General features: G+C 39.1%; 1 protein-coding gene across 15 annotated transcripts in view; it reads right to left on the bottom strand.

The window, feature by feature from the left end:
• ADD3 (adducin 3) overlaps positions 1-27,905 on the bottom strand; it is a 197,559-nt gene that overhangs the window by 35,793 nt on the left and 133,861 nt on the right. For 11 of the 15 annotated variants that reach the window (XM_048856060.2, XM_048856055.2, XM_048856048.2 and 8 more), the window contains 5 exons: positions 19,858-20,081; positions 7,726-7,864; positions 2,989-3,140; positions 2,757-2,837; positions 1,064-1,213 (listed from right to left, as the gene is read on the bottom strand). In XM_048856060.2, the coding sequence (XP_048712017.2) occupies positions 1,064-1,213; positions 2,757-2,837; positions 2,989-3,140; positions 7,726-7,864; positions 19,858-20,052 (717 nt within the window). In that variant the 5' untranslated portion in view covers positions 20,053-20,081. Of the gene's footprint in view, positions 1-1,063; positions 1,214-2,756; positions 2,838-2,988; positions 3,141-7,725; positions 7,865-19,857; positions 20,082-22,404; positions 22,429-27,905 lie in introns of those variants that run through there. The other 4 variants (XM_048856064.2, XM_075131083.1, XM_048856065.2 and 1 more) reach the window with 2 other exon arrangements.

Below are 27,905 nucleotides of genomic sequence, written 5' to 3' on the forward strand. Positions count from 1 at the left end.
AATTGAACACTTTTAAGATTCTGAAAAAAAACATTTAAACCAGGGTTCTGTGCAAAAGTGCCATGTTCCACAAGTTTCCTGGTTAGTCTTCCAAAGTTATAAGTGAACTATTAGGTCATCCAGAAGTTTACCATATGAGTGGGAGATTATTCCCAATGGTATTTTTCCAGTACATGGGTTCTCTACCTCTGGATCACAACCACTCTGTCCCACCTATATTCTTAAATGATAGTGAAGTCTTGGCTATATGCTAGCTAGACAAGAGGAGTCTCAATATGGAGTAGGCACTGTTCTACTGCTTTATCCAGTCTAGTTTAAAATATGGTGAGAGCACTGCTACCACTTCACTTGGGGGACTATGCCACATAACAGATGAAACCATAAGCAAGTTTTCCCTGGCAATTGATATTAGTGCATCTTTTCCTCATTTCATTCCCATCACTCTACATCAACCCTCAACAATTTTTCTTCCTTCCTGGTGTTTACACACTTCAAATATTGGTAAACAGTTATGTCTTCCTTTTCTCATCTCTAGCCAGCTATATAAATTTATCTCCTTGTTTCTCTCATTAGTTAGTTCAGTCCAGCCTCTTACTCATTTTTGCCCTTTTTTGAACTTCTAGTTTAGCTATAACTTTTTGAGAGATACCCAAAACATTTATAATATAACCTCTTAAAAATGCAATTAGTGTAATCTACATCATGACTTAGAACACATTTTGTAGTCCCGAGATGATTTTAAATAAGTGTTGGCCGAAACTGTACATATTCTTCCATCACTCTGACTGAGGTGGTCCAATACTCATTTTATGCATGGCTTATTCCAGCAAAGTGCTCAGCACCTTCAGATCACTCAGGATCTTGAAGAATAAGCCCCTTACACTGGTGTAAGTCAAGAGGTGTAACTGAACAGAAGTCAATGGAGTTACACAAGTATAAAACTGTGGAGAGGAAAGTTTGATCCATACACACTATATCTACATTCATAATATACATCTTTAATATATTTTATATTTTGAAACTGTTTCCTCTTTAGGCCACGTTAGGAACTGTACAGACTTACAGCTGCAGTTGCAGGGGTGTGTATGTGTATCACACATCTGACATCAGGGCGCATGGAGTAGATGGCAGCATGTGGACTGAATCCTGCATTGTCGATGCTCAGATTGGTACTCCCCTGGTCAACTACATCTCCTAAAATATTTAATTTAATCTGGAAAACAATCAAACAAAGGAAACTCATGGAACTACAGTAAGTTGGCCATAACTAACTGGCCATGAACCAACTGAAAAGAACAAACCAAAAAAACCCAAACCAAAAAACCTATAGCTCAGTAGGTACCATCATGGGAGGAGAGGGGAGAGGAAACAGAATCAATTTAGCAGTGATCATATCCGATCTTAAACTTGTGCTTAGTTTGACCTCTCCTAAACAAGCTAAGATTTTTTTTTAAATTACATTCATCAGTGAAATAACACTCAGAAGTATTAGGGCAGCCAGGAGTAAGTATATAAATCCTCTTGCTGTTTCAGATCTTGCCAGATGGTGGAAATAGCCATTAAAAAAGGTAAAGGCTAGATAATGATAAACAGATAAAGAAATTCCTCTTTGATCTGGCTGCCCCTTAGCTAAAGGAAGAGTTGGTAGTATAGCACACCAAGCAGACTCAACTGGAGTAGAAAGCCTGCAAGAGAACCTCAAATAACAAGCTTCTGTTCAAAGCACAACCTGTATAGATATATTTAGCATACATATACCTATAAATAAATTCTCAGACTAAAATGGTTACGAGCAATAGATGCTAAAACTGAACATTTCAGATGAACTACATATTTTTACACCCTATTAATGTACTGTGTTATATTATAAATTAAACCTCCTAATTTCTCAAATTTGAATTTGAAAATTTAATACAATTTAATGTGAAAACAAAGATTCGATCTCAGAATAACTGCCATTAATGCATTTTAAATGAAAGTCGTGGAAATAAAAAAATCTCTCCAAACTGTTAAGGGGTGGGTAGGAAAGAGTAACAGAGGCAATAGAAGCAGCATATAAGATCCAGTTCTTATGGTTATATTTTTGGCTCTGCTTTTGGAAATTGACCATATTGTGCCACCTACCTTCGGTTCCCTTCTAAACATTGTCAGCAAGACTCACCAGTAGATATGACGATTTGGGTAACAAACTTTTCAGTTCTTTCACACCATGAGATACTTAATTTGGTAGTCTAGACACTGAATTAAGAGCCCTTATACCAATTCGAGGCCAAAAACCTCGAACAAATTACTTAACTCTGCTGTTTTCCAGTTGTGAAATGGGGATAATAATACATGTCTCATGCCTGACAAGGATGTCATGTGGATAATACATGCAAAGTACTTTGAAGATCAAAGCACTATATTACTGATAAGAGGTTGCTGTTATATTAATAAAGTAGCTGACAAATTCTATTTGACTTCCTTTTGTGGACCAGGTAGGAGCCCAGCTAAAATACAAAAAGCTTGCTGGACAACATTAAAGCTTTAGTGGAACCAAAGCAGTGAAAAGTGGATCCAAAAACTGGACAGAAGTGTTCAGGAGCAGACGATTGTATAATCCCAAAAATTAATCTGCTGTTCACTAGATGATTTTACGTGAATTTCGGAACAGGTAAATAAAAACCTGATGCCACTATCCTACTTCAGTAGCTGCAAAACTGTCAGGAAACAATCTAAGTCTCTGTGATTATTATTAATGTAAGTGAAGCACATACCAAATTGGAGGCTGAAGCTTCAGAAAAAGACAGACCTCTTGGAATGATTAGAATGTGGTCCTGTTCTTTGCTTACTCTTACCTGAAAAGGAGGAAAAATGATTTCTGATTTATTATTTAATTTACTTAAATAACATCTGGAAAATTAATTCTAATTTTGTATGGTTTAATTTTAAACATACAGGTGAAACACAAAGAAGCAACTAATCAGTTTTACTCTTAAAAATACTCACTGTGATGTAGGAATTTGCTAAGTGTGCCCATCCAAACAAGTCAGCCAACCTATACAAGCTGGCTAATTTACAACGAGTAAGTTTTTCTCCCTTAACAAATGAGGTGGTGTCTATTCCAGGTAGGTCATTGATGGGTGTAACCATTCCAAGGCCTGAAAGAAAAAAAAAAGTGGTAAATTAAGTTCTCTGTGATTCTCCAAAAGCAGTATACTTAAATTAGTAGTATAGAACCTCAGTTCTGCCAAACGCTAATAGCATTAGACTACGCTTACAGCAGAGGTTTAGTGATTTCTCGAACTGCCTTAGCAACCTTTGTAATATAAGGCCCTAGATACCATACCCTAAAATATTATGAAAGTCTCCAAATTTTGAGAGAAGGAAGGAAGGGTGAATTAGTGACAGAGGACTACTTTGAAGTACCACTCAGATCTGAACTGTCCTTTGCTTCAAGGTAATGTGCTCTGGACAGATTCCAATATTTTAAGACCTCCTGAGCTAAGATCAGGCTTACAGGCTGTTTGAAAACACTCCTACTGGGCTTTGCAAACTTGAATAGCCATTTGAATAAATTTCTCATTCTGAGTCACTGTAGTTAGTTCTAGGGATGTCATGAGGGAGGATATAAGAACTACTGCAAAAGTTCTCAAACTGTTTAATAGCACAGAACACATTTTAATAGAGAAATTGTATCATGGACACCTCCTAGCTCGTTTATGACTGGTAAGACCACTCCTTCTCCCTTTCACAAATACATAATATGCCTATGGCAACTACAACATTTGAATACACAGAAAGTTACTACTAGGAAAGTTAAAAATATACTAAATACTATGTTTTAATATGATTTACCAGACAGAAACAAGAAGAGTTAGTACCTTATGACCAGCCACCTTTTCAGAATCCACTAACAAATGTTTGAAGGACAACAGTGTGAGAACATCTAGTTTAGCGGATAGTCCACAGGACGGGTAGTCAGGACATTTGGGTTCTATTTTCCTTTCTCCCACTCACTTTTTAAATTGGACCCTAAGTGACTTGTCCAAAGCCACACAATAGAAGTGTTGAGTATTATCAGCTCCCATTGGATTTCAGTGGGAGATGCGACTGCTCACAGTGCTGAAAATCAGGCCCCTAAAAACACAACACATAAGAATGGCCACACAGGGTCAGGCTGATGGTCTATCTAGTCCAGTATCCTGTCTCTGACAGCAGCCAGCACCAAAGCTTCAGGGGGAAATGTACAGAACATGGCAGTTGGAGTGATCTACCCCGTCTTCTACTCCCTGTTTCTGGCAGTCAGATGTTTAGGGTCACCTGAACATGGGGTTCCATCTCTGACCATCTTGGCTAATGGCCACTGATGGACCTATCCTCCATGAACTTATCCAGTTCTTTTTTGAACCCAGCTATATTTTTGGCCATCACAAAGTTTCATGGCAATGAGTTTTCACAGGTTAATTGTGCACTGTGTGAAAAAGTACTTCCTCTTCTTTGTATTAAACCTGCTGCCTATTAATGTCATTGGGCAACCCCTTCTTTTTGTATTGTGGGAAAGGGTAAATAACACTTCTGTATTTATTTATTCCATACCATTCCTGGTTTTATAGACCTCTATCATATTCCCCCCCATCATCTCTTTTCTAAGTTGAACAACCCTAATCTTTTTAGTTTCTTCTCATATGGAAGCTGTTCCATACCGGTGATCATCTTTGTTGACCATCTGAATCTTTCCCAGTTCCACTATATCTTTTTTGAGATGGGGGACTGGAACGAAACAGTAGTCAGGGTGTGGGTGCACCCTGGATTTATATAGTGTGTGACAAAGTTCCTCCTCTGCCTTGGTGTGTCCTGCGCTTATTGCTTGCCTCAGAGATTCACGGCAGCCCTCAGTTTGGTCACTCTTGCTAGTGGCTCAAACCTGCCGTTCACTCAGCTAACCTCATCACTGGCCAGCATGGGGAAAAGGAAGGAGAACAATCCCCACAGTCTCTGCTTGTCCACCTAGTGGGTCGGGGGACAGGCCAGGGACCTTCCCCTCTGTTGGGACCCACAGTCCAGGTCAACTCCTCCTGTATCCAATAGGGAGTTGGGGGAAATGGGGGGAACCCAGCCCCGCCCTGCACTCCGGGTTCCAGCCTAGGGCCCTGTGGATCACAGCTGTCTATAGTGTTTTGTGTAACAGCTGTGTGACAGCTACAACTCCCTGGCCTCCTCCCAACACCTTCTGTATCCTCACCACAGGACTTTCTTCCTGATGCTAGATAGCATTTGTACTTCTCAGTCCTCCAGCAGCATGCCATCTCACTCTCAGCTCCTTGCGTGCTCCACACTGACTGAAGTGAGGTCCTTTTTAAACCAGGTGCCCTGATTAGCCTGCCTTAATTGATTCTAGCAGCTTCTTAATTGGATCCAGGTGTCCTAATTAGCCTGTCTGCCTTAATTGGTTCCAGTAAATTCCTGATTGTTCTGGAACTGCCCATTACCACACCCAAGGAAAAGGGACCTGCTTAACCTGGGGCTAATATATCTGCCTTCTATCACTCTCCTGTAGCCATCTGGCCCAACCCTGTCACAAGTGGCATTATACTTTCTATCCCTTTTCTTATAGTTCCTAAAATACTGTTAAGCTTTTTGACCACTGCTGTACACAGAGCAGAAATTTTCAGAGAACTATCCATGATGACTCCAAGATATTTCTTGAGTGGTGGCAGCTAATGTAGAACCCATCATTATATACCTGTAGTTGGAATTATTTTTACCTATGTGCATTACTTTGCATTTATCAATTTGCTATTTTGTTGCTGCCAGTCACCCAGTTTTGTGAGATCCCCCTATAACTCTTGCCTACATACTCAGGGTCTAAATGGTCACCATATTTGAGGTTGGAAAGGAATCTCCCCCTGGGTCAGATTGGCAGAGACCCTGGAGGTTTTTTGCATTCGTCTGCAGCTTGGGGCATGGGTCATTTGTAGATTTAAACCAGTGTAAATGGTGAATTCACTGTAACAAAGTCTTTAAACCATGATTTGAGGACTTCAGTAACTCAGGCAGAGGTTAGTAGTCTATTTCAGCAGTGGGTGGGTGAGGTTCTATAACCTGCAATGTGCAGGTCAGACTAGATGATCATGATGGTCCCTTCTGATCTTAAAGTCTATGAGAGAACTCTTCACAGTCAGCTTTGGACTTAACTACCTTGAATAATTTTGTATAGTCTGTAAACTTTGCCACTTCATTGTTGACTTTTCAGGATCATTAATGAATAAGTTGAACAGCACTGGTCCCAGTACAGATCCTTGTTTCTATCAATCTGCCCGGTACTGAAAAAATCAGCATTACATTAGCTACCTCCCAGTCATCTGGTACAGAGGCTGATTTCATTGATAGGTTAGATACTACAGTTAGTAGTTCTGCAATTTCACATTTGAGTTCCTTAAGAACTCTTCGGTGAATACCATCTGGTCCTGGGTGACGTATTACTGTCTAATTTATCCATTTGTTCTAAAACCTCTTCTCTACTGACACATCAATGTGGGATAATACTTCAGATTTGTCACCCAAAAAGGATAGCTCTGATTTAGGTATCTCCCCCCACATCCTCTGCAGTGAAGACACAAAATTCGTTTAGCTTCTCTGCAATGGCCTTGTCTTCCTTCAATGAACCTTTAACACCTTCGTTGTCTAGTGGTCTCACTGCCTGTTTGGCAGCCTTCCTGCTTCTGATGTACTTAAAATATTCTTACTAATATTTATTGTGTCTTTAGCAAGTTGCTTCTCACATTCTTTTACACTTAACATGCCAGAGTTTGTGGACCTTCTTATTATACTTACTAGGATCTGACTTGAAGTTTTAAAAGATCCCTTTTTGCCAATAACAGCCTCGATTCTGTTTAGCCATGGTGGCATTCTTTTGGCCCACAGTGTCTCTTTGGATTTGGGATACACATTTAGTCTGAGTCTCTATTAAGGTGTTTTTAAATAGTCCTCATGCTGCTTGCAGGCATTTAGCTCCTTTTAATTTCTGTCTAACAAGCATCCTCATTCTTATGTTCTCAACCATACATCTTAAATCACTTCATGAAATGGCTATCACATTTGCACCTTTAAGTCTGCAGGCAATGCAGAGAACAGTCTAGAAAGATAGATTTGTCTATTACACTCAGACACTCTTATGAATGTTTAACACGAATATGACTTTTTAATAAGGTTTCAACGATTAAAGACCTTGGAAATTAGCCAGAGGACTTTCTGTGAAGGCTGTAACTTGATCGCATGATCCTGGCAAGAATCTTTTTTTTTTTTAAATAACTACACTTTGCTATTTACTAAAAACACAGCTGCCAGGAGCATGAAAGTAATATCTAATCATGCATTTGAACAGGTTCCTCCTTCCTATCAAACTTTAAAGACAAGTGTACTATGGTAAATTGCTGCCAAGTTTTTAGGTTAGTTGTCATGTTATTATTTATGTGAATCATAGTAAAATGATAATGAGGTTGGGTATTAGTTTTGGTGCAATAAGTTGCAAACTTATTGACTATAAGCAGTTTCTAGAAATTATAACTTTTCTGATACCAAATATTAGACAGAGAAAGTTTAAGAGTAAAATTATTTAAGACCACAATCTGTATTGCTTTACAGATTAAAAAAACCATGGCAAAAATTCTGTTGAAAGGATGAGGTCCCAATATAGACAGAATTTTAGAAAAATACTGGCAATTATACACATTTTTCACTTACTCAGTGGAGATGAAGAGAAACCTGCAAAAGAGCTTGCCATGATGTAATCGGCAATCTGTTGTAATGCAAGCAGTCCAGTTGGGTTACGACCCTTCTTCATCTGTTCTTGAATAAGACATTCCAGGTCTTCTCGGAAGGCCTGCAAAAACATTTGAGAATCACTATGATAAACTTTCCTCGAAAGTAGTGAGATGATTACTATAGGCAGGGTATAGGTATCATTATTTATTAAGGTTAACCAACACTTCCCAGTATAAGACCCTATTTTAGTTGCTCATCACTTTGAAAAACTTTAACAGTCACAGGGCAAGTCTGTGGCACAGCTGAAAAAGGAACCTAGATCTCCTATTTTCCAGTTCTTTGCTTTCTCCACAAGACCATCTTTGTGCAGGAACATGCTATTCACCAGAGATGGCTTAAAAGTTCAGAACTATGAGCCTATTCAGCAGTTCATGAACTCAAGAATGGCAATTAAAATATAGTTACTTTAGGGACAGGAGGAGGCCATTTTATATAACTGATTTATTTGAAAGAAACTTAAAAGACAATGGAAGAAAACACCTACCAATACTAACTTGACTAGAGCAATCATAATAACTGCAGTACAGTAGGGACTATTCAGTATCTCTCTCAAAATATGTAATATTCTGGCAAACCCATAGCACTTATATTGAAACTCATTTTGAAAACCATCAGCAATGTTACAACCCCTCTTCTATGCTTAAATTCACTGTATCTTCATTAAGAAAAGGAGTACTTGTGGCACCTTAGAGACTAACGAATTTATTTGAGCATGAGCTTTCGTGAGCTACAGCTCACTTCATCAGATGTTTACCTGAAGTGAGCTGTAGCTCACGAAAGCTCATGCTCAAATAAATTCGTTAGTCTCTAAGGTGCCACAAGTACTCCTTTTCTTTTTGCGAATACAGACTAACACGGCTGTTCCTCTGAAACCTGTATCTTCATTCTAATCCTCATTAAACTGCTGCAGTTATAGAATGGTCAGATTAAGGGCTTGTTTACACATAAAGCATTGCAACGGCACAGCTGCAGCGATGAGGCTGAGCTGCTGTAGTACTTAGTGAAGACACTACCTATGCTGATGGGAGAGCTTCTCCTGTTGGCACAGATACTCCACCTCCCTGAGAGGTGGCAGCTATGTCGACAGGAGAAGCCCTCCCATTGACACAGCGCTGTTTACACCAGGAGTTCGGTCAGTACAACTGCTTTGCTCTGGAGTTTCCATGCTCCTGGGCAACACAGTTATACTGACATAAGTCTGTTTTATAGTTCACTGGTGTCTTGAAGTACAGGGGAGTTATTTTCACTTTGGTGCTGTGTGTCTAAAATTTGCTGTCTGGTGCTAGAGGTAGTATATTTCATACTTACTACTGCTTATCCTCGTGGCAACTGATTTTAGTGATAACCCTTTAATTCATTTCTTGTTTTATTATTAAACGGACATGTCCTTGAAAAACTGTATCACTGTTAATTTCAAGAAATCTCAGAATAGGTAAAAGCCAGAGTGCGCAGCTGAAGAAAGTACATCTTCATTACAACTTGTGAAATAGAGGTGACTGTGTGCATGTGATTTTTCACAATCCAGTACAGAATGCACAATATCAAAGCATATGTCTTTTTTAGTAAACTGGAAATTGCTGTGTATCATGCAGATTCAAGCTTGTAATGATTCATTCAATTAAGTTTTTTCATACATATTTATGGATATCTTCATTACCTTCAGACTCCTACAAAAAGTGGGGACTCATACATGACTCATGTGATCCCACCACTGTTGTGAATTTACAGTATTTTTTAATGGTGGTGGTGTGCCATATATTTTAAGATTCTACAAATTCAAAAAACTGTTTTTGTGTTATTTCTGATCATTCTTGACTCATTGTCTAAAATGAAAGGCATAAAAACTCAGAACTCAAAAACAAGCACATAAAAACGGTTACCTACCTTTCATAACTTTTGTTCTGCAAAACGTGTTGCTCATGTCCATTCCATTCTGTGTGTGCATGGGCACATATGCACAGCTGTTGGAAACTTTTGCTGTAGCGGTATCTGTAGGGCTGGCTGTGGCGCCCTCATGCCTCGGCAGATCAGGTGCCGCTGGCCCTACACCCTCTCAGTTCCTTCTTGCTGACAACTCTGACAGAAGGGCAGGAGGGCAGGTGATGGAATGGACATGAGCAACACAGCTCGAAGAATAGCAGTTACAAAAGGTAGGTAACTGTTTTTTCTTCTTCGAGTGCACACTTCTTATAAGACACTAATAACATTTTTGTCTTTTTATTGGACAAATTCCCATAAGACCTAGCCCAATATTAGTGACTGGGGCATCTTGCAATTGGATCCCTGCAGGTGCAAATGTTCACCTATGCAGGACTGGAGTCCAAGTGGCTTTTTTTTTTTGCCTGTTTCAGTTACCTATTATAATTTTTTAATTTATGAGTACATTATAGACCATTCCACATTAGTTACAAACACAGGTAGATCTATTTTGAAATATTATGTTCAAAGTTTACATTTTAGAAGAGATATAAACACTTCACATACAGCACAAAGCACACATTTTTCAAGTGGAAAAGGCATGAGTCATTTCAGATCTAGGATTTCACAACAGAACACTTAATCGGGAAAACAAACAGTAGCAATTGTCAGAGGAATGAAAAATGATGTTATTCAAATTGTGTGCACCCAACACTGTGTCCTATGAAGAAAATGTTTTAAGTGTGGATTTAAAACAGTTGTTTTGGCCTACATGAAAATTCTTTATTAGGATTCCCTAAAGGCTTCAAATTTATATAAGTGCTTCAGGCTGAAACAGATATATTGGACTAACATTTCACAGGATCTTTTAACAAGTCTACTCGTATGTACACCTCTTTAAAAAAAAACCTGTGATCACCAGCAGTCAAATGATAGATTTAATCACTGTACATGGAATAGTGTTAAAAACGTTTCTATATAAAATGGGAAACATGATTTGAAAATGTGGCCCAAAACAGCTACTCGAGAAGGAGGTAAAACAAGCTTAAGACACTTGCACAAAAGCAGGATGAACAATCCTCTCAAAACCATCCCATTACAGCTGAGGTGAAGACCGACTCTGCAGCTTTCATTCACTCAGCAACAAAACATCCACCTGTTATGAGATGAGTTCTGAACCCAACTTCTATTAATGCTCACCAGAGTTGTACCTGGAACCTCCAGACAGAAAAATATGTTGGTACATTGTATCTAAGGTCACAATAATGAATCCGATTTTCATGGGAGCAAAATGAAATCTCTCAGGATGAAATGCTTTGGAGCTATTGGATCAAATCAGCTGGAGTATGTCGGCATAACTCCACTGAAGTAAATGAGGCTACATTAATTTACACCAGATGAGAATTTGATCCCTTAACTTTACCACTAATGCAAAATGTAATATATATCATAAAACCTTACAACCAAAAGGTTAACACATTTTATAGAGCTGACTGTTCCTGAATGTCTTTTTTTAAGTCACAGTTCTTTTTGAAAGAAATATAAAATTCCTACCTTTAAAAATAGATAATCTATTACTTCCTTGTTATACGTCTTCACTGCAGAGTTAATTCAAGTTATCTACACTTAAGTTACTTCTGTTAAGTTAGCCTAGCTTGAGTGAGAGTGGTCATGCTATGACATAACGCTCAAGCCGCCGCTTCCACACTGATGCTGCACTCACTTGTCTGTGGCACTAAGACCTCCGGGGGCATATCCTATGGCTCTTTGTGCTGCAGGAAGCTCAGCTACTCTATGAATTTTTTCCCAGTGAATTATGAGAGAACTTGATTTGTACTTTCAGGGCACACTAAAGGAATTATGGAAAGGAATTGGAGGACTAGTGGCACTGAGTGCAGCTAACCTGCATCCACTCTGTACAGTGGTCATGTTAACAGCTGGTGAGTTTTGCCACCCTGAGCTTTAGCCTATACCTCCTCATAGGCCCGCCAACTTGAATTAAAAGCACCATAAAACACTCAAATTAAGGGTTTTAGTACATGACTGGGACTCAAGCGAAGAGCAACATTCGAGTAATAACTCCAGTTTACTTTGCACTGAAGACAAGCCCACAAAATTATAGAAAATTGAGACATGAGACAAGGAAAAGCTCATATAATATACAATAAGAGGAGTATTTGTTAATGAAACTTATAGATTATACTACATTTGGAGGAGGAGTTGCAGACACCTGTGAGAACAGAGAAATACAGAAGTATGTAGAGAGGTCAGAAATATGGATGGGATATATGGATAGGCTCAGCACAGAAAAAAAACATCAAGCTAGTATAGCTGGTGAAAAATAAACGTAAAACTACAATTCACTATTGAAAGAGGCATAAGAGCTAGTGGTGGACAACAAATTAGATACGTTTGTAACATGACATCGCAGCAAAAAAGGCCAGTGCAATTTTAGGTTGCACGTGCAGAGGCATCATGTGGCAGGACAGGAATATGAGAGTTTCCCTCTATACCACCTTGGTGTAAATGCATCTAGAAAAGGTAGTTGGGTACCTGTAGTTCTTGTTTCTGCAAGACATACATGTCTGCGGATTACTACCCTTGAGTTCATGCAGCACCAGTCCAGGTGACTACTCCCATAGATTAAAATTTTAAGCTTCTGAGGCATCCTTAGAAATGTTTCTGCAGTCCTCAACAGGGTACTTTCACATGGTAAGTCATCTCTTGCAAGGGGATTGGGGCTCTATGGTACCTGTGCCAAATTTAGCCTGCCTCCCCAGGTGAAAGGAATGACACCAAGAGCTATGTGGTGGGAGCATATGACTAGACGCCAGGTCATCTGCCCGGTCTTCTTTTCAGCAGACAATTCTTCAGAGCTCCCAGGCAAAAGGTTTGGGAGAGACCCCTAAGAATGGGAGCCTGTTGAGGGATAAGCTTCAGCTGAGGGACCTACAGAAAGCAGGAGCCTCCTGGATGAGAAGCTTTAGCTAGAAGAGTTGCAAAGGACTGTGAGCCTGGTGGGAGGGCTCTAAGCAAAGGGAAGCCCTGATAAAGGACTTGAAAGACCTTTGAGCCTAGAAGTAGGGCTGTTTGGATGCTGAAGTCCATTATCAACTGAGAGGTCTAACTGAGTCCAGGGAAGAGGGCTGGAAGGCTTTGACTACTATTTTATGATAACAAACCAAATCTGTAAGGTGATTGGAATTGTGAAAACACCAGGTGTGGTGGTTTGATTCAAGACAAAGTAAACTGAGGCAGCGGCAGGGCCCAAAACCAGACTGGGTAATCCTTGCTACACAATTACCAAGGCTTTCACGGTCAGTTACTTTCAAAACTGAGACATTGTTCTTTATGAAATAAAACGGCTTGTCCAGCATTTTGGGGCTGACTGGCTGGTGGATGGGACTGCCTTTTCTGCCTCCATTCCTTGGCCACAATGCTGGCAGGGAGGGGAGGAGGATACAAGCACACAACAGGTTTTTCACTTTTACACATGTGAGAAAGGCAGGCCCTGGCAGTACAGATGGACTAAAATTGGATTAGTTATATAATAGTAGCACAGGACCAGAATCAGGCTGCAAGCCCTTCAGATCTGGAATGTTTTGATAACTGCTCTTTATATCCAATATAAAATTAAAGCAAAATCCCACAAACAAACTTCGTGGGCTGATTTAAAATAGCTAAGAGAAAAGCAAACAGATCAGCAAAATCTTGACTGACAACAAGAACAGTTTTTGGCTACTCCTAAACACAAAACCCCACTAACTTATTAAATTGCATACAGTCCTACTACAATGTTATGCTTACATACAATACTGCTACTACTAGACTCATCTCCTCACCTGGAAATCCCTTCATTCCATTTATTCCTCACAACCTTTGTATAATACTAATTTTAAAATATCCTCTAGTTCTGGTCTCTGAAATGACCTCAACCAAATCATCGGGGTAACATTTTATAATAAGCCTTAAGTATTTTAAATACTTCATATCATCTCAACGGAAGACCAAATCTCTCCAAATACACCTACATGTACATTCCACCTATCTTAGCTCCCATAGACAGTACTTTCTTCAAATTTTCAGCTTTTCTTCAAACACACTGATGTAAAATACACAGTATACTCCATTATACAATAAAGATGTTATATACCTTGAAAATCCTAGGCATTTCAAGTTGGGGTCTCAAAAATTTAGCTTTAATCTCTGTGCTTCAATTTCCCAATAGTAAAATGAAGACAACATTAATACCACCTACTCTTACAGGTGTGCTGTGAAGATGAATTCATTATTGTTTGTGAAGCAGTCAAAATATTATGAGAGCGCCGCAGAAACACCCAAAAGAAAATGAATATATTTTGTATTCAGTGCAGAAGCTGGATGATGTGTATTAAATAAGGCTTGAGGCAACAGACTGAATGAAAAAAAAAATTGAATGAAGAAGGCGTGTTATGGGAAAAATAGTACGCAATGCTGTAATTATAATGTATGTGCACAAGGGGATCAAATTAATCTTCTACAGGCAGCCTTGATTCTGGATTTCCCTAATTTATGAGTACTTGACTCTTCAGCTTCAAAAGTTTTTTTCCCCAACTTTTTTTTTTTTTAATGTAATATAGATGAGAGCTGCTGTCACATACAACACAAAGCAATAAAATCTGTTTCGGTATAAAGATGCAGTTTCAAACAAGCACAGAGTCCTGGCAGTTTTATAATTAATGACACTGAGATTATTTGAACCTTCTAATGTTAAATTTGTAGGTACTGTTGGAATAGGTTCAAACAGTTTTAGATTAAGAGTTTGGCAGTAGTACCGTGAGGTGCTAGTAGGGTACTGAGACCTAGCTGACTGAAAGGCATAAGAAAGTTACAAATAGGTAGCAGCGGGTAACGTTCAAGGCCTTAACTAATCTTGCGGCGTGCAGATGGCTTATACGGTCACCACTCGTACCCCCAAAACCTCTGAGTTGTAGACCATAAACCAACAGTTACCAAGTAGTTTGAAATGTCTCCTAAGGATACTATGATCCTGTTTCCTGGTCTACAAAGCAGCATAAACTAGTGGAAGCTTGTGGAGGAGCTTTCATTGTTCTGGGGGTTCTTAATTTAAAGTTCTTCCTTCCAAATTTCAACCTTCCAAATTTCCAAACATTCTTCCATGTAGCGTCAATAAGTGTCAATCTTTAGCAAACATGGATTAATAATTTTGACCTGAGACTGCCAACTGCAGCATGCTAGCCTTCCTAGATAGCTGCGTATGTGTTTATTTCATGATTGTCACATAAGAATCTTAGAATTTTACAACACTCCAAATGGGTTACCTACACAAAGCTACAATTTTCTCAACTCTACTTTAAAAATGGGAAGAAAATTTTAAACTGTTCATTAGTGGAAAAGCAGTGGCAAAGAGCTGTGTTTTGCATTTTTTTCTGAAGAAAACACTTTTCTGGTTGTTCCTAATTCTTGTGGTAGGGAGGTCACAGCTGTGTGTTAGAAGACTCTGAATTCAGCTCTCACTAGTATCAACCTGGCCATTGAGAAATCTACTGTTTCTCAGGATTGCAGCTACCATGGAGGGGGAAGTGGTTTCTGAGATATCCTGGGTCCTGTCTATTTGAGAGTTCTCAAAATCAAATACCAAGACTTTACACCCAATCCAATATGTAACGGCAAGCCAAGGCAGTAGCTGGAGCAATATACTAACAGCACTCTTGTGAGTCAGTATATTCTACACCACTTACTTTCTTTAGTCTGTGGTTTTATTCCCAGTAAAGTGCATTAATCTTGCCTGGATATATATGGCCAAGTCTGATCTGATAGGATGGGGCATAGTCTCTTGGCAAAACAAAAGTGTAAGATGACAATTCTTGTTGCTATTGCTGTTTGGGTACTCAGTATAATGAGGAATACAGGTGGACTTGTAGACTGTGTAGCATTTTGAAGAAGGTGGGGCATATAGACAAACATTTCAGACTACTCATTAGCATCAGCTCAATCTTGCCTGGATTTAAATTCAGCCGGGGTTCTTCATCCCAAAGAGAATATCATTCAGGCACTATGATATCTGGGGAACGGTGTTGACATCCGACACTTTGCTGTGTGTCAACTGCATATTTAAGCCATTGGTGTCCGACAGTCTCACTTAGAGGTTTGACTAGAATGGGGGAAGAGAATGGATGAGAGCTACAGAAGATGAGGTGCAGAAGAACTCTCTCAGCAAACTGCTGTTCACTCCTCCCAGTTCAGAAATAAAACAGCATCACCAGCTGCAAAGATCCTGCAGAATAAGGAAGGATGTTTTTTTCATTGTTTATGGCCAAGTAGAGCTTATCCAGAAGCATAATCAATCTGTTTCTGTGCTATCTCCTGATCTAAAACTGGATCAGGATGGGTGCAGGACACTGAGAAAAGGCAGGTGTAATAAGGATGGCTTTTCAGTAGCTTCTAAATTGTTTTACTTAGAAACTGGAAATTGAATATCAGATTGCAGCTTGTGAGCCTGGCTGCATCCAATGTTGGTGTAATAATGCCTCAAGCACACAGGCAGAGCGCTTCAAAGGAATGCTGAATATCTGGTGTGTCTTTCACCAAGCAGGAATGGCATTGGTTAACATGGCAAGTAATGTCATATCAGACCTCTTCAACCACCCACCAACTTGCCTGACTTCTAGAAGTCTTTTATGGTCATTTATTCCACCACAGGACATGACGTTGGAATCTGCTTGGCGCAATTAATGGTCAACGACAGTCATTAATCACTCTCTCATCACTGGCCCAACCATCTGTCTGCCAGGTTTTGGCCAGCCAAGAAACTGTGGTCATCTCTGAACCAGTTTCGAACAGGACAGAGCAACTGTGCAGCCAGTCTCTTTAAATGGGGTTTTTCTAATGATCCATGATGCAGCTGCGGTCAATATCAGACTACGTTGCATATCACTGTCGAGCGCGCACTGACTTATTTTCAGTGGTGGGCTACCGGTTCTCCACCTGGCTGATGACGACGCCATTATATGGCTGGGCACATTGCACCTACGCCAATGAATGTCATGAGTCACTATTTTCTACAGGTTTCTAGCCTCTGTCAAACATTGGCATAAACCTGCAGTATTAAATGATTATCTTCGTCTGAGAATTAATGGTATGCCAAGAAGAAAGAAGCCTCAGAGAAGATGACAACTGGATAGGCCCCTTTTGTTAGTACTGCCACTGCAATGCCATCCAAAGATTCCTATCAAAATTCGAGTCCTTATATATCAGGTGTTGTACAAAACATTGCGGCGGTGACTGCATCATTCCCAAAAAACTTACATCCTTAGCAGATTCTGAAACATTTTCTAATTTGCTTTCTTACTAAATTATTTGGATTCTCCAATTAGAAGCAGTAAGAGATTTCTTGGTACTGAACATAAAATCTGAATAACTGAGCTCCCTTGTACTTTGTAGTGTTTTGCATAAGAGATTCTACCAGCACGGCCTACATTATCATCTTGTCACCTTTAGTTAGTGTTTCAATCCAAAATTCCTCCCCCACAAAGAGCAGGGATGTCTGGACAACCCAATCCTGTGCACATAAGCTTTATATTTTAAAGGAAAGGAAGACAATTTCTCCCTACATGCATTTCATAGTTAAAGACTATATTTCTCTACCCTGAATATATTTTAATTGCTTCACATGCTAGAATTGGCTTAAAACATTACCAGCAAAGAAGCCTTTTTTAAAATATATATATATATATATATATATTTTCTCATTTTTCTAAATTCCTAAAAAGAATTTAGTAGTTACAAAAAGGAATAACCCAGAGACACCAGACAGACAAAATACAGGAATGCCCTTGCAAGCTTCTTGCATAAGATAACTCTTCCAGTGTATCTCAAAAACACCACCTGCAATACCCAGGACATTCCAACCTCGGACCTATACTGAGCAGATTGGCAATAGAACAGAAGTTTTCTGGTATTTTTGTGACACAAAGCGTTCACAAGGGGCCACGTCATTTTCATTTCTGACCCAAAAGAAACTGAAGCTAAATCTCAAGTAATCCACTTGATACAGCCATGGAGAAACTTAATTCCATCACTGTCCCTAAATCTGTGAAGAGATTTGCTTTAAGGACATTCTCTCCTCTGGACACTATATTAAAAATTGTTTATTCCATCAGAGAAGGAATTGTAGCAGAGATCTCTAAATATTCTCCATTTCAACAATGAAACAGAGAAGCGGGAAAGGGGATTCAGGTCTGACAGATGTCTGTAGGTCAAGCACAGCTTCTCATTTTTTACTAGATTGTCAGACACTGAGCACACACAGCTATAGTTTTCTTCTTCAGCATCTCAAGGCCTAGCAGCCTCCAGCACCTAGCTTATTTGGCCAACTTTTAAAATACTGGCATCTATAAATGGTCCCTGGCACAAGCAGTGGGCTCAGCTTCTCCCACAGCAGGAGGCAGATAGTAACCTCTAGGTTCCTGTGTCTTCCAATTTTCTATTAAACAAGTCAGCTAAATTTGGGAGTACCATCTCTCCCACCCTCCCTAAATCCTCAGGCTGACCTTGCATATCAAAAGTAGCATGATCACAATAAACAGGAGTTGATTACATTTGGTAAATTGGAAAACAATCTTTCATCCAATAAGGCTAAGGTTAGTTGTGCCTATGAAATTCAGCACTTTTTCTGCATTTAAATTAATGAAAGAACACTGTAAGAAACCATATTGGCCCAGTGTAATTTATTGCAATCTCATTTTATCCCTCTCAATCAGCTGAAAATTTGGTGAGTTTGTTCTGATTGTTTTAAGAATTTGGGATATCCACTTCCCCTCCTTTGTGAATAGTTTAGTAGTATAGGTCAGAGTCCAATCATTATCTTTGAGAACTGAATTATTTTTCTAACAACTTAGTATGATTATGCATTACTCCCTTAGAGTATTTCCTGAACACTGAATAGTTTGGTTGCAAAATTAAAGTTGCACAAAGTTACTTGAACATAATAAATTCCTGAGTCATGGGGTTTGAACATTTAGATTCAAATCTATATGCAGAATCTGAAAAGCACTCCAAGGTAACATTTTAGTGAACAATCCTATTATTCATGAGTGCCTATAATATGGTGGGTTTCAGAGTAGCAGCCGTGTTAGTCTGTATTCGCAAAAAGAAGAATGCATCTGATGAAGTGAGCTGTAGCTCACAAAAGCTTATGCTCTAATAAATTTGTTAGTCTCTAAGGTGCCACAAGTACTCCTTATAATATGGTGATTACTAACCACTGTTTGCAATCTTATTATGCATGGAAAATGTCAAATTAAAATTCTACCCCCCCCTCCCAAATTATAGAAAAACAGATGAGAAAAGAAAACAATTTGAAAACAAAACTAATTCAAAAGAGAAAAATTGCTTCAGAATATTTTTGACACCTCTACTATTTTTAGACATGCCATGGATTTTCAAGAGTACTCAATAGATTAATGCCAAACAGAACATAAATTAAGATTAACTCCATCAAGGGGTTATGGAGACCTTCCCCCCCCCCCCCCCCCGGACTCTTGATGGAATTAACAGACCTATATGCCATTTGTACAAGTGCTGAATTTACATGAGGTGTACATGAATGCTGGTGGTGTAAAGTATGCACCATTACTCCTTCCAAGTAACCAAAGAACAATTTAGCTTTTAAACACACCTCAAAAGCACAATTTAAAAAAACATTTTTTTTTAAAGGTAAGAGTGTTGCCGATACAACTGATAAGTCAAATATTCAAAATAAAATTGGAATGCAGATCTGCGTATAAATGTCTTAGTTTGTTCACATTTGGCCAGTGACTCTGTCACTCTCTTCCCTGCTTTTAAGTTTTAATCAAGTGCCTTGTAGCTGGCTAGCTACTTTTGTACTTCTTTAATGAAGCATTACACCATGAAAACATCATTTGAAAACCAGTAATGGGCAGTTTGTTCATACACAAACTATGCAAACAAAATGTTGTATAACCTAAGTGTTTATTGATTGTTCTTATGAAAAGCTTCATGGCCCTCTAGCTGTGATGCAGTCTCAAGTTCTGTTTTGTGCTGTTTTATTTTTGAGTTAATCTCTGGAGGGGGGGGAGAGGGGGAATCTTTTGTTTCCTTAATCCTACTCACGGGACTCTGCAGTATCTGAGTGACCCTCTTCCTTTGCTCCATCATGTTGAAGTCTTGTCTCAGATCAGGAGACATGTTTCTCTCACGGATGTACTCTGGGTCATTTTCATTGATGCGGTCAAAATACCTCTCTTTGTGAGGCATGCTGGGAGGGGGAGGGGTGGTGATCACCCCCTGACTGGCATCAGTACTCATGCTTCAATACTGCAGATTATGCTTGTCACCTGGAACAATAAGAGGCCAGGAGATAATTAATGCCATTAATGCCATTTAAAAACAAAACAACAAATAGACCTTACAAAACTGGACAAATACAATCTTCTCTCCTCCCCAGCAAGAAGACAAATGACAATTGCTTAAAATGCAGCAACTTCACAATCAGCAATTGGGGGGTCAGGGGTGGGAGGAGCTGTGTACCAAAAAATTCACACACAAAACAGAAGTTACATAACACAACCATTTATTCATTTATTTATTTAAAAGCCCTTTAAAGTCCTCAGTTATGACTTTATCATCATCAATCATTCTGATTCAAATTTTTAAAACGCACCAGTCATTTCAACAAAACAAGTGTTAATGTTGAGAATATTCATAATGTACTTTATGACAAATCTCCCCCTCAACATTTTATAAAAATCCATTCACTCTCTGGCCCCCAGCCCACCATCCTGTGTAATTCCACTTTCTGACACATTGAACTTCTGCTAAATCCTATTACAATACTGGACCCTTTGTATACAACACAATTATATGCTCATAGCTCACTGCCTAACTTTAACTAAGGAAGTAAGGGCATTTCTCAATTACAGCATTTCCAAACCGTCCTGTAACTTCAGAGGGAAGATTAAGCTCTGGTCGCATTAAAGATTCTCAGCAGATCTCAACAGCCCCCAAAATGGTGCCTCAACCCTGAGAAGACTAATCAAAAACTGTTAAGAAACTGGGGGGGGAGGGGGGGGGGGAGAGATCATGTGATCAGTTTCCCAGGACTGCAGCTTTAATATTCACTAAAAATAAATACACAGTGCTAATTTTCTTCCACTTGTGTGTTGTTATAAGATACTTTCTTGCCCAAGCTGAAATTTGATAAATTATATTGGGAAAAAACCTCATGTAGGCTTGATTTTAAAATATGATTTTAAAAGCTTCAAAAGAGCATCTGTGAAAATGTTGTAGAACTGGTTTTAAGCAGAAATCTGAATCACCACTCATGGAGATCCAGGTTCAGACACAAACTCAGGAATCTTATTCTTCAAGCTGGAGAGGACTCAGTGATTTTTTTTCAGTTTTGCGTTATTTCTGAAGAAATAACTCCAGTTTTCATGATTGAGATTATTGAAATAGAGGGATGTGGGGACTTGTGACAAGTGCAAGGGTACAAACTGGCTTACAATGAACTAGGTATTCATCACATTTCAGCTTCTCTGTCCTCTTATTCAGGAAAAGAAACTAACATTTCAAAAAATCCTTATGTATTATATTCGTGCTAGATAAATAGACGATTAAAAAAAAATAAACAGTAGGCTCCCTCTCAAAATATGGGTTTAATCCCTTCCACAACACAAAGTTAACTACAACAGATTTACATCAGATTCTCTAGACTCACACTCTGAGGCAGATCCCCGGCTGAGGATCTGCTCCCTTGTATTTTTTATTTCTATTACAGATCCAGAATTGCTGAACTCATGCTTTGGCCAACCAACTAGCCTCAGAGACCACCTCCAAAGCTATTCTGTAAATTGGCTCGCAACAGCCCATCTTGAAAGAGTGGCAAACTATAAATCTTGCTCTGTGCTTGATTTTTTCTTCCCATGAGCTGCACATCCAAAAGAATTAGATTTCCTAAAATGCTCCTGCACCCTGGTAACCAAGTAGCAAATTGTTGCTCTGCTGCTAATTCACTTGGCTGGGCTCAGAAAAAAATTGAGCACACACATCATACTTTAACTTTTTAAAAAGTCTATGGGATATAATTAGTTCTAGTCTGTTACTTTACAATACATTCTTGTGGTGACAGTAAAATCTAGTCATCTGTAAAAAGAAAAGAATCAAATACATGACTGGCAATACCTAGATTTCCCAAGAGATATTTTCTAATTGCGGGAAACTTCACTTTTTTCTTCACTCCCCTTCCTTTCTCTCTAATATGTTGCCTAGTCAATAAAGGTGTAACATTTAAACCTTGGAACTCCAACTAGACATATGCACTATCTGTGTACGGTGCCTGCAGCCATATCATTTCAGGCCATAACTTAGATGGGAGACCTCAAACAGACAGCTGCGTGACATGTCATTTTTGACTTAATAGTTGTCACTCTTCCTTCCGAGTCTCTAACAGACGAATACTCTCCACATGGTACTGGAGGTGCCATTTTTCACATGGATATAAAATTGAAGGCCTGAACACCTGCGGTTACTGAATATCCCATGGCATTTTTCACAGAGTAGGCAAGTTAATCTCAGTATTTCATAATTTACCCAAATAGACATTTGGGCAAATTACGTTCTGCTTGCATTTTAAACTGCACAATACAACAGACTTCATACCTTGTCCTAAACTTGTGTGAGGTTGCTTTTCACTCTTAAACATCTCCCACATTCCACCCACAGAGATGGCTATCTTCCAGTGGTGAAAGGAAAGGCTCCTACATTATCCAGTTTGACAGATGCTTTGGAAATATAAAGTAGCAATTCCTCTTTTCCCATCTTGAATAAAAAAGTGCAGACAGACACACTGAAAAACATGCATGGTTTTTGGATCTCTACAACGGCCTCATCCTCTCCCCTTTAGCACAGGGCTGGTGAGGATATAAAGGTTAGGGACTTGCAGGAAACCCAGACCCAAGCTACATGAATCACTGGGCAAGCTGCATGAGGGGGTTCTCTCTCTCTGTGCTTATATAAGGGTCCTTAACCCAACTAGCAGCGAGGTCAGCTCAGTTGCTGTGCTGCTATTGGTTCTGGCCCTTCCACTGGTGGTCAGGAAAAAAAGGAAAGTGGTGTTAAGTACCTCTCAGAATAGTGTTAGCTAATCTGTTTCCTGTTCATGCTATGCAGCCCAAGTTGGGTAAATGGGGTCCATCAGTTCATCTAGATATTTCCCTCGTTTTACAACACGCTACATAAAAAGCACTAGCAAAGTCAGTGCAAACTAAAATTTCATACAATGAATTGTTTATCCTGCTCTATATACACTATACGCTGAAATGTAAGTACAATATGTATATTCCAATTTATTTATTTTATAATTATATGGTAAAAATAAGTAAGCAAGCAATTTTTCAGTAATAGTGTGCTGTGACACTTTTGTGTTTTTAAATCTGATTTTGTAAGCAAGTAGTTTTTAAGTGAGGTGAAACCTGGGGTAAACAAGACAAATCAAACTCCTGAAAGGGGTAGAGTAGTCTGGAAAGGTTGAGAGCCACTGGTATAGAGCAACATGGGGAAAAAAGGAGAGAAATGACAGAGACAGCATTGCCTACATTAATAGCAACCTGCCACTGGATCAAGAAAGGACAGTAACAACAAATGGACACAAGGATCAAACCTGAAAGTGTGCATCCCTACCCTCTGTGGGTTGTACTCACTCAGATACCCAAGGCATCTGGCTTTTCCAACACCTGAATTCTTATTGGTATAAGATAAAACTCTTGTTAGTTGGTTGGATTTGAGGGGTGGGGTGGGGTTGGAGAAAGTCAGAGTCGGCTAACAACTGCTCTACCTCCCTTCCATTTAGTTATGTCCTCATTCACATGGAGCTGAATTCCTGTGTTGAACGAGAAGGAAGAGAGATGGCTCTGTGTGTGTTTGGGGTGCGGGGAAGGGGAGGATGCTCTTACGTGGCTATATTACTTCTCTGTGTGGCCTCCTCACTCCATTTCCACTGGATTTCCTGTTTTGCTTCTATCTGTCTTGGACTGGAAACTTAAGAGTGTGTTTTAACTTTATTACTACAATACAGACTTTTCCACTGAAAATGAAGCTTTATACAATAAAAACTCTCTCAATTAATTACATACAACAGAAAGTTCATTTCAGGCTGCAAGACTGAGCCTTCGTCACACATTCCCAGCCTGATACTTAGTAGATTTTATCCCCCAGAATAGCGTGGTCCACTGTCTTACCTGGAATAACTGTTAGTAATAATTGTATTAAATACTAGAAGCAATTTGTGGACAAAGAGGTTGGGGGTAAGAAGAGAGAAGAGGTAAGAGATAAACAGAGGTGTGGAAGAGGAAGATTGAAATCAAGAGATTAAGACACATGGAAAATTTCTCTCACCAAAGACAGTGCCTTGGGGGTGAACACAAGAAGCGCGGACTTCAGGAAAGTCAATTGTGGCATTTGGAAATGACAGGAGTTACAGGGGACATGCCAAATTAACTGACCTACAAGAAAATATTCAGACTTAACTCTTCCTTTTAGGACACTAGTAGTACAAATTTCTGAATCAAACTGTTCATTACCATTAGGCACTTCACTTCCACCATGTAGCACAAACTCCGCTCTGAAATTTTTCAGTACCCCAAATTAACCACTGCTATTACTGAAGCCTTTGGATTTCATTTGAAAGTGCTTTGAGATTAAACATCCAATCTGACTGATTATTAACCATAATGGTGATTCATGCCTTATAATTAGCTTTGTTCCAGAGCATAACAAAATCTAATTAAGCAAAGGAACAGAATTCAATAAGTCTTTGATTTCCTTACCAAGAGAAAAAAATTAACTGAGAACTAAATCTCTTTCCAACAGTAAGGTGATGTGATTTCTCTCAGGTTACAGCAGGTCTGTTCTGCCACCAACAAATCTCTTGTACATCAACAAGACAAATAAGTTACATGTCTAAGCATCATCTCTTTCCCAAATCATTTGTGGAATTGGAAAGATCCATGAAATATTAGAGGGAGGTTACCATTTGTTCAAAAATAGATCTGCTTTAGCCAATATATAATAAATACAGACTAACATAATTCCACAAATATTTTGCAGAAAATGTATACCTAAATCTGGTTTCATAAAAGTAAATCGAGGCAAACTAATGCCTGAGGGTTACCAACAGACTAGCTTAATATAGTACTACACTTTTGATCCATCTCCTATAGTTCTTTTCCACTTAGACTGAGTTGATAGAATAATTTTCCTCGCCTTTGAAACTCCACTTTAAAACAGACCAGACACTGTATGACAGTTTACACTTTTTTCTAAGTAATGAGAGCATTAATAACACAAAAATACAGTTCTCCAGATCCAATTTTTAAGTATTTGAACCATTGTTACTTTACCGTAAAGAGCAAGTGAATTATCTGTCTTAATTGTAACTAGCAGGACAACCTACCCTGAAAATAAGAACAGTAACTTAAGTAAATTTACTTTAGAGGCTAGACTGAATGACTTACTCAGTGTCTGCTTGAAACTGGGGCACAGACCAGGGCTAGCTAGCTGTGGTTCAAGCCAGATAACACTGAACTGACTTTAGTGGATATGAGAAGGATATCTGCCCCTTTAATTGAGGGTGTGAAATTCTTAGTCTTTTGAGAGAGACACTTTGTGGTGGATCCAGTGCCTGTCACTTTACCTCAGCAATAGCAACAATCCATTGCAGGTGCAGCTGCTGCTAGGCCACATTTTCAGAGCAACACATGGGGATTTAGCAGCACAACTCCCACTAAAAAAATCTACATTTGTAAGTTGCCCTTTCATGATAAAGAGATTGCACTATGGTACTTGTATGAGGTGAACTGAAAAATACCATTTAATTTGTTTATCATTTTTACAGTGAAAATATTTGTAATAAAAATATAAAGTGAGAACTGTACATTTTGTGTTCTGTGTTGTAATTGAAATCAATATATTTGAAAATGTAGAACATCCAAAAATGTTTAATAAATTTCAATTAGTATTCTATTGTCTAACAGTGCAATTAAAACTGCAATCAATTGCAATTAATTTGAGTTAATTGCGTGAGTTAACTGCAATTAATCGACAGCCCTAATCATAATGCTATTGTATAAATTTGTGATGCACCCAAACGTTGAGTACTGCATGCACTTCTGGCACCCCATCTCAAAAAATATAGAATAGAATTGGAAAAGGTACAGAGAAGGGCAACAAAGATGATTGGGGTGTATAAACTGGGACTGTTCAGCTTGGAAAAGAAACTACTAAGGGGGGATACGATAGAGGTCTACAATATCATGAATAGTGTGGAGAAAATGTTATTTACCCCTTCACATAACACAAGAACCCTGGGTCACCCAGTGAAATAAATAGGCAACAGGTTTAAAACAAAGGGAAGTACTTCTTCACACAATACACAGTCAACCTGTGGAATTCAAGGATGCTGTGAAAGCCAAAAGTATAACTGGGTTCAAAAAAGAATTAGGTAAGTTCATGGAGGATAGCTCCTGTCATAAATATAAAGGGAAGGGTAACCACCTTTCTGTATACAGTGCTATAAAATCCCTCCTGGCCAGAGGCAACATCCTGTTATCTGTAAAGGGTTAAGAAGCTCAGCTAACCTGACTGGCACCTGACCCAAAGGACCAATAAGGGGACAAGATACTTTCAAATCTTGGAGGGGGGAGAAGGCTTTTGTTTGTGCTTTTTGTTTACGTGGTTGTCCTCTCTTGGGACAGAGAGGCCAGACAGAAATCCATCTTCTCCAACCCATCCTAATCCAAGTCTCCAATATTGCAACCAATATAGGTAAGCCAGGCAAGGCGGATTAGTTTATCTTTTGTTTATGTGAATTTTCCCTGTGTTAAGGGGGAGGTTTATTCCTGTTTTCTGTAATTTTAAGGTTTTGCCCAGAGGGGGATCCTCTGTGTTTTGAATCTGAATACCCTGTAAAGTATTTTCATCCTGCTTTTACAGATAATTTTTACCTTTCTTTTAAGAACCTGACTGGTTTTTCCATTGTTCCAAGATCCAGGGGTTTGGGTCTTTGATGATTTTGCAACCAATTGGTTAGGATATTATTCTCAAGCCTCCTCAGGAAAGGGGGTGTGTAGGGTTTGGGGGGATATTTTGGGGGAAGACGTCTCCAAGTGGGCTCTTTCCCTGTTCTTTGTTTAAAACGTTTGGTGGTGGCAGCATAGGGTTCAAGGACAAGGCAAAGTTTGTACCTTGGGGAAGTTTTTAACCTAAGCTGGTAAGAATAAGCTAAGGGGGTCTTTCATGCAGGTCCCCACATTTGTACCCTAGAGTTCAGAAAGGGGAAGGAATCCTGACAGCTCCATCAAAGGGTATTAGCCAAGATGATCAGGGATGGCGGCCCATGCCCTGGACATCCTAAGCCTACAACTGCCAGAAGCTGGAGCAGATGACAGGGAATAGATTACTTGATAATTGCCCTGTTCATTCCCTCTGAAACACCTGGTATTGGTCACTGTCAGAAGACAGGATACTGAGCTAGATGTTTGATTGATCTGACCCAGCATGGCCGTTCTTATATAAAACACTTAGGAGATCAGAACAGACAGTCATATAGGCAAAATTACTGCAGAGATGAGGAAGGAAAGCTGAAATGCATAAGCATACGGAAGTAAAACAGGTATTCGTGCAGTGAAGAGAGAATGGAACAATATAGTCTTGTGGTGAGAAATGGGTGAGCGTAGATAATATCAACAGAGGAGGGGGGAGGGGAAGTTCCAAGATTCAAGCCACCACAGATCTGTCCACTCCACAAACATATCTATGCCTTCTTTGTTGCTACTGAACACCTCCCTCTATCACAATGACTACAATGATCCTTACACCATGGTAATTCAAGATGACCTATTAAACACAAAACAAATTGGGTTGTTAAAGCTGTATGTTAACAGGAAGTGGCCAGTCACAACATGGCTACCTCGTTAATTTGTTGTTTCCCTTTCACTATATTTTATCTTTTTTTTAAAAAAAATATTCTCTTTTCGGCAGGGACCTTGCCTTCTTTTATTTTTGGAAAGCACCTGGCACACAGTGGATATTACAAGAAAAAACAAACAATAATTTGAAAATAATTTGTGTATGAAGACTGCACTCTAAGAGGCATGTCTGATTAT

This window comes from Caretta caretta, chromosome 7 (genome assembly GCF_965140235.1).
Source record: "Caretta caretta isolate rCarCar2 chromosome 7, rCarCar1.hap1, whole genome shotgun sequence".
Taxonomy (NCBI): Eukaryota; Metazoa; Chordata; order Testudines; family Cheloniidae; genus Caretta; species Caretta caretta.